General features: G+C 36.5%; 1 protein-coding gene across 1 annotated transcript in view; it reads left to right on the forward strand.

The window, feature by feature from the left end:
• The first annotated feature begins 2,509 nt into the window (after positions 1–2,509).
• The window catches only part of LOC102595979 (uncharacterized), a 14,331-nt gene continuing 5,784 nt past the window's right edge, over positions 2,510–11,056 (forward strand). Inside the window, exons 1-2 of the mRNA XM_006345621.2 lie at positions 2,510–2,741; positions 2,837–3,015. Coding sequence (XP_006345683.1) covers positions 2,660–2,741; positions 2,837–3,015 — 261 coding nt within the window. The 5' untranslated portion in view covers positions 2,510–2,659. The remainder of the gene's footprint in view (positions 2,742–2,836; positions 3,016–11,056) is intronic.

The following is an 11,056-nucleotide window of genomic DNA, read 5'->3' on the forward strand; positions in this document are numbered from 1 at the left end:
AATACCTAAAGCAAGTTATATATGCAGTAATTAAATCGTTGATCAAAGACTTATGTAAGTCCTATTAGATATGTTATAAACATATAAATGTATACCTAACTCGGAAAGAAAATTGATTAACTTTTTAGGGAAAAAGATAATTCTGAATTAAGTAGGTCTTAATTGGTTAGAGATTCGTGCTGATAACGTGTTGTAAAACAAGAGGAAAATATAAGAATACTAAACAATATAGGAAGACAAGTGGTGATGGAAAATATAAATCTCTTCAAGTGTGTATTTCCTAAGGGTGAAGACTACCTTTTATAGGATGTTTAAACCATCCTTTTACAACATTTGACAATACGTTACTATAATATTTAATTAATATAATAAATGGATACATTACGTTAGGATAGATTAAGAGAAACATCCACATAATTAAGTGGATTTGTAACAGATAAAAGTTTTTAAATTAATTGAAGTCTTATTATGGACGGATACACCAAGTATTCTTTTAAAAATCTTGTAAGAACAAAAACAAATCCTTACAATATGATTACAAAATCAAAACATCATTATTTATCGATCGTTACATCAAAATTAAATTACAATCAAAGGAGTTAATGCGACCTAGCGCACCTTAATTAACTACTTGTTGAATTATTAGCAGGATTTAAAGGATTAACACCTTTATAATTCCCAATAGGATCATATGAGCATACAATATAAAGACCCTTTTGGTTCTTGCAATAAACATTGCCACTACATCCAACTTTTGTTGTAGTCTTCCATACAATATTTAAATAATGGCCACATTCACATCCTTCTATTTCTGGCTGGCATTTGCAAACATTCTTTACCTCATCAAAATTCTTCTTTTCATCGAACCATTTTTTTACAATACCAGTTGCTGGTGTCTCTACGTAAAGTTGCCAGAAGATGTTCTCTCCGTATGGCCCGGTCGAATGTTCCCTGTAAATAAATAAATTTTATGAGTGTCAAATGATCGAGTTAGACTAAATTACTCTCGAGTCAATGAATGGTATGTCTAGAATTTGTTTTGGTCAAGGCGAGCTGATTTGCACAAATAGCCACTTTTTGCACCTTTTTTTTTTTATCAAACAGGACCAAAATTTAAATAGTGCCACTCGAAGATCATGATTTGCACAAATGGCCACTTTTTGCACCTTTTTTATCCAACAAGACCAAAATTTAAATAGTGATACTCGAAGGTCATGTTTGTGCAAATCACCCTAAATTTACTGACATATAATGTCCAAATTGATCCAAGCCTTTCAAGGGGGTCTAACTAGAATAATTTAGTAACAATTTGGTCAGGTCATATTTTCGTAAGACTATGTATATTGAACAACGATCCTTACCTGTAATTACAATCCTCCCTTCGTTGAGTAGCCCAATCATATGCGTAAGCGGCTAATTTCTCATCCCATTGCAAAGGAGGAACACCAACACTACTTCTTAGATCATTGTGAGCCTTGAGGTATTCTTTTTGAACCCAATCAAAGGTTGGTGGAATTGCTTGTGAGAAAGTAATGAAGATTAATAAGATGGACAACACCAAAAAAGTTGGTGGTGTTAGTAATAATTTAGCCATTGACATTTGACAAAAAAAATGATTATTGACAAATACAATGGCAATGGAAATTAAGTAGCATTAATGTTGGCAATATTGGTTTTGGTTATTTGGTTTAAATGTAAGGAGGAACAACGTAAAGAAAGAAGCAAAAGACGGTGGAGATGAGATATCGGTAAAGTGTTAACAACTTCTAAAGCAATGGTGCAAAGTTATCATATGGAATGAATATATATACTCCATGTCTCGATTTACATGACATCGTTCAGATTTCGAAAGTCAAATAAGTTTTTCTTTGACAATAATTTTTTCATATGCTTTTAAATATTTTGAATTAAACAATTATTATGACTTATAGTATTTTTTACATAATTTCAAATATTTAACTTTTATTTTAAGAAATTTAAGGATTTAATGTTCGTCGTCTCTGTACCTATCAAACATAGTGATAAAGTTTGCATACACTCTATCCTCCCCACACCTCACTTGTAGGATTTCATTGTGTATGTTGTTGTTAAAGATATCATATTCAAATTTACGATCAAAATAAAAAAGTTTGACTCTTGAAATTCGAATGAGAATAATGACACATAAATTTGGACAGAAGTAGTAATACATACCACCCCTTCAATCTATAAAATGTGTGTACATTGTTTATTTTTAATTACTTGTGCATTTTGATAAATCAAGAAAGGATAATTTATTTTTACTTATTATACTCTCAATTAATTACTTTGAAAAATATAAAATGGTAAACTCACTATATCAATCATTGTTTTCTTAATATGTGTTGCCGATTCAAAAGTAGATAGGTGTACAAATAATTAGGAACAGAAGAAATATCTAATAAAAACGATTTCATACCCAAGAAACTCGTACCTGAGAGGATTCAAGGGATAAAAAGTTCAATAATAGAAGGATTCCGTTCCCAAGGGAGTCGAACCCAAGTGGATGTGTACAGTAGTAGGACTAAAATAAACATTAAGATACAATCTGAAGAGCAAAAGGTACAAAATTTATCTTCATCGTCGTCTTCGATCAAACAAACCCAATTCCTTGCACAAAAAGCGAAAAATCTCTACAGCGATGTGTCGTCGATTGAACCCTAGGGTTCGTCCTCTTCTCCTTTCGTTTTTCTGCAGCTCGATTCTTCTCAGCTCGCTTCCAGGTAAATTTCATGAAATGAATTGAATTTCTGATTGTAGTGAACTAATCGATGGAAAATTATGTGATTTTTGTCTAATTTTTCCTTTTTTTCTGCAGAATTGATTACAGCGGCGGTTGTATCACTAGATTCGATCGAGATATATAATACTCATGAGTTTTTCGGATCATTACCGGAAGTTTATTTTCAGTGTAAAGGTGAAAATAGAACAATAGATTTGCCTGATGTGAAGAAGAAACATCAGTTGTATATCTTCAAGGGAGAAGAGTCTTGGCAGGTATGCAATTGTCTAGTTTGGAAAAATGTTTTGAATTTTATTAATTTCTTTTCTCATTTTCTGCCAAAAATACCGTCTTTTTAGCTCAATTGTATCAATTAACTACCTTAAATTAGGGTTGACTATATGAACCCGTTGTTGGTAGCTGGTTAGAGTTATGCATATATTAGTTACCAGGTAATTGTATTAGTTATGTGGGTTTCTAAATTACAAACCAAACACCATATTAATTGTATACATGAATAATTTACCTCCTAACCAGCTAGCAAACGTGGTATTGCTTTATGTAGGATTTAATGCCTGCATAGCTCACTTCCAAACTAGCTACCAAATGACTCCTGTGATTTTAGAGGATTGATTGTAGTTTGACTATTTTGTACCAGATTGTGAAACCTATAACAATTCTCCTCCTTTGTTTGGGTTTGAGACCGGCTATACTTTGACTTTTAATGCCGAAACCTTGAAAGCAAGGAAGGGCCTCTTTCCATCCATAGAATCTCTTCCTTATGCTAGCACTTTCAGCTATCTTTCTTAACCTGCTTCTATCAAAGCAGCTTGTAAACTCTGACCATTGTCTCAATGGCAAGAGGTAGCTTGCTTCCAAGCCGGCCCGGCCGCGAGGAATCAAGAGATCTTTGCCGGTGCTGACTTGGATCTCGGGTGACAGAATAAGGCGGAGGCGGCCAGAAGCGACGAGCAATCGAAACAAAGAAGAGTCTGGTCCGGTCTGAATTCAGGCACGGCCCGCCCGTCTGCTGGTAGGTGCGGAAATGAGGGAGTTATGCTGACTCTGTTAATCTACTATGATAGAATTTTTTTATGAAGTAGTAATAACTTTATTGATCTGTTATAGAATGTATATAGACTTAATCTTAGTAATATACATAGCTATATATCGGCAGCAGATTTATAGGGATCACTGCAGATCTGTAGGAATCACTCTTTATTTCTTTCCTTAGTTAGCACCTTATGTATTGTATTTATTCACTGTTCACCTACTGGAATAAGATAAGATCTTCCATTCAATTACATGGTATCAGAGCCAATAGGCTCGTGTCGTTTTGGCTGTGTTACGGAAGAAGTTTGGATTTCTATTCCACTGATTTAAAGTGGTCAGTCATCACCACCACAGAAGGAGGCGGAGTATATTTTCCAGCCAAACCAGTCTTCACTGGCATCTGGTTGTGAAGCGAGTGGCTGTCACGCACAGGTCATACAGTCTTTTGTTCATCACGGGCCGGCACGTGAAGGTGCGTGTCTGGCTGAATCGATTGGGTTTTAATTTACGGCATCGACACGTATTTCTGGTGAATCTCAGGTCTGTTCTGGTGTTAAAATAGATCTGGAAAGTCTGTTCGGTCACTTCTCAGGTCTGTTTTGGTGTTAAAATACGATCTGGAAAGTTTGTTCGTCACTCCCTGGTTCGTTTCTATTCTGCTACACTGAATCTGGTCTGTACTTTGTGGTTCTGTGGCTGCTAGCTTCTACTTCAGATCAGATAATTGGTGTTGTTTGGTCATAAGCTGCGGTTCAGAATTTCTTTCTCTGAACTACTTGCTTGGGTATTTGATTGTTCATTACTTGCTCTTGTCTACTGGTAAAGTACTCAGATTCTTCATTTTGGGTGAATAATTGGTTTCTTAGTTGATAAAATCATTTTTTAGAATTTGTTCAACAGTGTTTGTGGGGTCACATACATGCTTCTGGTTATATTTTCTGTTGATAAGTTCTTGTGCTGCTAAAATATTTGGAGAGAATGACTGAAATTGTGGCTCCTATGTTTTCGGATAAAAGAACTTTGGTTTCGGCGGAAGAGTTTGCAAAATTCTCACAATATCAAAAATTACAAAAAGAATCTATTTCAGCTACTACCCTTGTTGAGTCAGGAAAAGCATGTCTTATATCCTCTTCGAATAAATGGGTGATCGATTCAGGTGCCACAGATCACATGACAGGTAATCCTAATATATATTCTAGCTTTCGATCACACGGAGCACTCTCTCCTGTGACGGTTGCTGATGGTTCAATCTGTAATATTATAGGATCTGGGACTGTAAAACCAACTTCTTCCATTACCTTGTCATCTGTATTAGGTCTACCAAAGTTAGCCTTTAATTTGATGTCTGTTAGTAAGCTTACCAGAGACCTAAACTGTTATATCTCTTTCTTTCCCGATCATTGTTTGTTTCGTGATCTGAAGACAAATAAAGTTATTGGTAAAGGACATGTATCCGATAGTCTCTACATTCTTGATGAATATTGGGAGCCTCGATTTGCTACCTACTCTTGTGTCGTGTCTCCATTTGAGGCACATTGTCGATTAGGACATCCTTCTTTGCCTATGTTGAAGAAGCTTTGTCCTCAGTTTCAGAATATTCCTTCACTAGATTGTGAGTCGTGTCAATTTGCCAAACACCATCGTAGCTCAACAAAACCAAGGGTTAATAAGCGGGTGGAGTCAATTTTTGAGTTAGTTCATTCAGATGTTTGGGGACCATGTCCTGTTGTTTCCAAAACCGGACATAAGTATTTTGTCACATTTGTGGATGATTTCTCTCGAATGACTTGGATTTATTTTATGAAGAGTCGTTCTGAAGTGTTTACTCACTTTTGTGCTTTTTGTGCTGAAGTCAAAACTCAGTTCAATACTTCAGTGCGTATTCTAAGGAGTGATAATGCTAAAGAATATATGTCAGAATTGTTTCAGTCCTACATGAGACAACATGGTATTCTCCATCAAACTTCATGTGTTGATACACCCTCTCAAAATGGAGTTGCTGAGAGAAAGAATAGGCACCTACTTGAGACAGCTCGAGCACTTTTGTTCCAAATGAAGGTTCCTAAACAATTTTGGGCTGATGCAGTCTCTACAGCTTGTTTTTTGATTAATCGCATGCCATCAACTGTTCTTGTTGGTAATGTGCCTTACAATGTTCTTTTTCCAAACAAGTCACTATTTCCGGTGGAGCCTAAGGTATTTGGAAGCACGTGTTATGTTCGAGATGTTCGGCCATCTGTTACCAAGTTGGACCCTAAGGCATTGAAGTGTGTTTTCTTGGGTTATTCACGCCTTCAGAAGGGGTATCGATGTTATTCTGCAGAGCTTGGTAAATACGTGGTGTCAAATGATGTGGTATTTTCAGAGACTACACCATTCTTCTATGCACCTCCTATTTCTACAACTCAAGAGGAGGAAGATGAGTGGTTAGTCTATCAGGTTACTCGTGTTGTGAAAGAACAATCAAATAATGTTCTTCAATCTCCTAGCTCCCCTATTGAGCACCAATTGACTATTGGACCTATAACTTCTGCTCCAGCAAGACCACCAATTGTTCAAGTTTATTCGAGGAGACGAGAGATCGATGATACATGTTCTGCACCGGTTCCTCTGTTATCAAATCTTTCTTCACCCGATACTTCAGAGAATTTGGATCTCCCTATTGCTCTTCGCAAAGGTAAAAGGACTTGTCAATCCACATATCCCATTGTTAATTTTGTTTCCTATGACCGTTTATCCTCTATGTCGAGGTCCTTGGTTGCTTCTTTAGACTCCATCTCTATACCCAAAACAGTGAAGGAAGCTTTGAACCATCCTGGATGGTATGATGCGATGCTTGAGGAAATACATGCCTTAGAGGAAAATCACACGTGGGATTTGGTGGATTTACCTAGCACGAAGAAACCAGTGGGATGTAAGTGGGTGTTCACAGTTAAAGTTAATCCAGATGGTTCTGTGGCAAGACTTAAGGCTAGGCTTGTGGCTAAAGGGTATGCTCAAACTTATGGAGTGGATTATTCAGACACTTTCTCTCCGGTTGCGAAACTTACTTCTGTCCGCTTGTTCATTTCTCTAGCTGCTTCTGCGAATTGGCCTTTACATCAGTTGGATATCAAAAATGCATTCCTTCATGGTGATCTTCAAGAGGAAGTATATATGGAGCAACCACCTGGTTTTGTTGCTCAGGGGGAGTATGGGCGAGTCTGTTATTTGAAGAAGTCCTTGTATGGCTTGAAACAGAGTCCCCGAGCTTGGTTTGGGAAGTTTAGTGAGGTAGTCCTGGAGTTTGGGATGAAAATGAGCAAATGTGATCACTCAGTCTTCTACCGACAATCAACAGTTGGCACTATCCTGCTGGTTGTGTATGTTGATGACATTGTCATCACAGGAAGTGATTATGCAGGGATCTCTTCCCTCAAATCCTTCCTGCATACTAGGTTTCATACGAAAGACTTGGGTCAGTTGAAGTACTTTTTGGGTATAGAGGTAAATAGAAACAAGAAGGGAATTCTTTTGTCTCAGAGAAAGTATATTCTTGATCTTCTTGCAGACACTGGAAAGTTGGCAGCTAAACCTTGCAGTACTCCAATGGTTCCCAATGTGCAGCTTATGAAAGATGACGGCGACCCCTTTGATGATCCTGAGAGATACAGGAGGTTAGTTGGAAAGTTAAACTACCTTGTTGTGACTCGTCCAGACATTGCTTTTGCAGTAAGTGTTGTTAGCCAGTTCATGTCCTCACCTACAGTCAAACACTGGGCAGCTTTGGAACAGATTTTATGTTACTTGAAAGGAGCCCCGGGTCTTGGGATATTATATAGCAATCACGGTCATACTCGTGTTGAGTGTTTTGCAGATGCTGACTATGCTGGATCCAAAATTGATAGGAGATCGACTACAGGCTATTGTGTCTTTGTTGGAGGAAACCTAGTGTCATGGAGGAGTAAGAAGCAAAGTGTTGTATCTCGATCCAGTGCAGAATCTGAGTATAGAGCTATGTCACAGTCTACATGTGAGATTATGTGGATATATCATCTTCTAACTGAAATTGGGTTGGAATATCATACACCAGCAAAACTTTGGTGTGATAATCAAGCTGCCTTGCATATTGCCTCAAATCCGGTGTATCATGAAAGAACTAAACACATTGAGGTTGACTGTCATTTTATTCGTGAGAAGATTCAGGAAAACTTGATTTCCACGGGCTACGTGAAGACAGGAGAGCAAGTAGCTGATTTGCTCACAAAGGCGTTGAATGGAACTCGAGTTGATTATCTTTGTAACAAGCTGGGCATGATCAACATATATGCTCCAGCTTGAGGGGGAGTGTTATAGAATGTATATAGACTTAATCTTAGTAATATACATAGCTATATATAGGCAGCAGATTTATAGGGATCACTGCAGATCTGTAGGAATCACTCTTTATTTCTTTCCTTAGTTAGCACCTTATGTATTGTATTTATTCACTGTTCACCTACTGGAATAAGAAAAGATCTTCCATTCAATTACATCTTCAAACCAAACGACCCCGAAAGGTACACAACAACCATCTTCTTATGAAGTGGTTCTGAAGATTTTACAATGAGGATTGAGGAGAAGGCGCTCTATAGGCAAATGGTTAGAAAGAAGTATAAGATGGAAAACTCTTGGATCATGGTAACACAAAAGCCCTCGTATGGAGTTGAAATTGGAAATATATTAGATTCTTATGGAATACATTCGCATAATACATAATCAAAGTAGGGGATGGTAGAAGAACTTTATTTTGGAAAGAATATGGAATACATTCGCATAATACATTACCAAAGTAGGGGATGGTAGAAGAACTTTATTTTGGAAAGAATATGGAATACATTCGCATAATACATTACCAAAGTAGGGGATGGTAGAAGAACTTTATTTTGGAAAGAATATGGAATACATTCGCATAATACATTACCAAAGTAGGGGATGGTAGAAGAACTTTATTTTGGAAAGAATATGGAATACATTCGCATAATACATTACCAAAGTAGGGGATGGTAGAAGAACTTTATTTTGGAAAGAATATGGAATACATTCGCATAATACATTACCAAAGTAGGGGATGGTAGAAGAACTTTATTTTGGAAAGAATATGGAATACATTCGCATAATACATTACCAAAGTAGGGGATGGTAGAAGAACTTTATTTTGGAAAGAATATGGAATACATTCGCATAATACATTACCAAAGTAGGGGATGGTAGAAGAACTTTATTTTGGAAAGAATATGGAATACATTCGCATAATACATTACCAAAGTAGGGGATGGTAGAAGAACTTTATTTTGGAAAGAATATGGAATACATTCGCATAATACATTACCAAAGTAGGGGATGGTAGAAGAACTTTATTTTGGAAAGAATATGGAATACATTCGCATAATACATTACCAAAGTAGGGGATGGTAGAAGAACTTTATTTTGGAAAGAATATGGAATACATTCGCATAATACATTACCAAAGTAGGGGATGGTAGAAGAACTTTATTTTGGAAAGAATATGGAATACATTCGCATAATACATTACCAAAGTAGGGGATGGTAGAAGAACTTTATTTTGGAAAGAATATGGAATACATTCGCATAATACATTACCAAAGTAGGGGATGGTAGAAGAACTTTATCTTGGAAAGAAAGAGGTTAGGGCATACAATTGATCATGATAAAGATTTCAAATCATTTAAACAATCTAGTTGATTAGCTAATCTAGCTGAATGTGTATTGCTAGAATAGGAATTTTTATACACAATCCTACTTAGAATAGGAATAGGAATAGGAATAGTATATAGTATATTTTTTGACAAAAAAGTTCATAAAATTAAAAAATCCTACTTAGAATAGGATTAGTATATAGTATATACTATCCTACTCGGTAATGGATTGTATTATAGTGTCTATAAATAGGGTTCTTTGTGTAATAATGTAGATCCACAATCAATAATATTTTTCTTCAATATTTCTCAATTTCTCACATGGTATCAGAGTAATTGTGAGAAAATTATTGCCGAGCATCATTCCAGCGAAATTAGCTTCTTTTTTCAGATTCTATCCCCATTTCTTTTTTCAATTTTGTATGAGAAAATTATAATTTTACAATATGTTCTTCGGAATTGATATTCTTGGCTCCAAAAATATAGGAGATTCAAGCCTTGTGATCACTTCAGAACCATTAATGGGAAACTCAAACTATTTAGCTTGGGCTTCCTCGGTTGAGTTGTAGTGCAAGGGTTAAGGAGTCCAAGACCACTTAACAAAAAATGCTTGTGTGGTAGATGAAAAGGCAAAGGCTAGTGAGCAAGGTGCAACGGCCAAAGTACAATGGGAGAAGGTTGATGCTCAATAATGTAGTCACATATGGCGATCTATTGATTCAAAGTTGATGTCCTTGTTTCGCCCATTCTAGACATGTTATTCAGTTTGGAAGAGGCTCGTGCTTAATACACTAATGACATATCTCGATTCTATGATGTGATATCTCGAATGACCAACTTAAAGATACAAGAATCAAATATGTCTACTTACTTAGGTCAGGTACAAGCAGTCATGGAGGAATTCAAAACTTTGATGCCAGTTATTCTGAACTTAGAAAAACAACAAGAGCACAGGCAGACGTTGTTTCTAGTTCTTACACTTGTTGGATTTCCTACTGAACATGATTCAATGTGTGATCAAATTTTATAGCCAATTTTGCAGTTCCTACAATTGATGAATTATTCTCTCGTCTTCTGGTGCCTCTCAGTCACAAAGTAGTTCCATCACCCACCATTGACTCATCTATTCTCGCATCTCAAACTATAGAAAAATGAGCATATCAATCTATGGAGAATCGACGAGGAGGAAGTCGTTCTAGAAAACCTCAATCCAAGTGTAGTTATTGTTATAAGCTTGGACACACTCGTGACATATGTTATATTTTGCATGGTCCACCACCCATTTTTTATCATTTTGCTCTAAAGGAATATAATGAGCTCCTAGACATCTCCACAAGTAGAATCTGTTTCTCAACCTAATCGACCATCCAATAATGCTCATATTGCTCAGAGAGAATATGATGAGTTCCTTCAGTATCGAGCAAGTAAGCAAACGTCTCCACAAGTAGCCTCGGTTGCTCAACCTAATGTTTCTATTGCGGGTAATTCTTTTACTTGTGTTTCTTAGTCTAGTACTCTTGGATCATGGGTCATCTAAGCTCTTCTAATCATAATTTTGGTAACAAATCACTTTTGTCTGATATTG

The sequence above is a fragment of the Solanum tuberosum genome, unplaced genomic scaffold (assembly GCF_000226075.1).
Source record: "Solanum tuberosum cultivar DM 1-3 516 R44 unplaced genomic scaffold, SolTub_3.0 scf00071, whole genome shotgun sequence".
Classification (NCBI taxonomy): domain Eukaryota; kingdom Viridiplantae; phylum Streptophyta; class Magnoliopsida; order Solanales; family Solanaceae; genus Solanum; species Solanum tuberosum.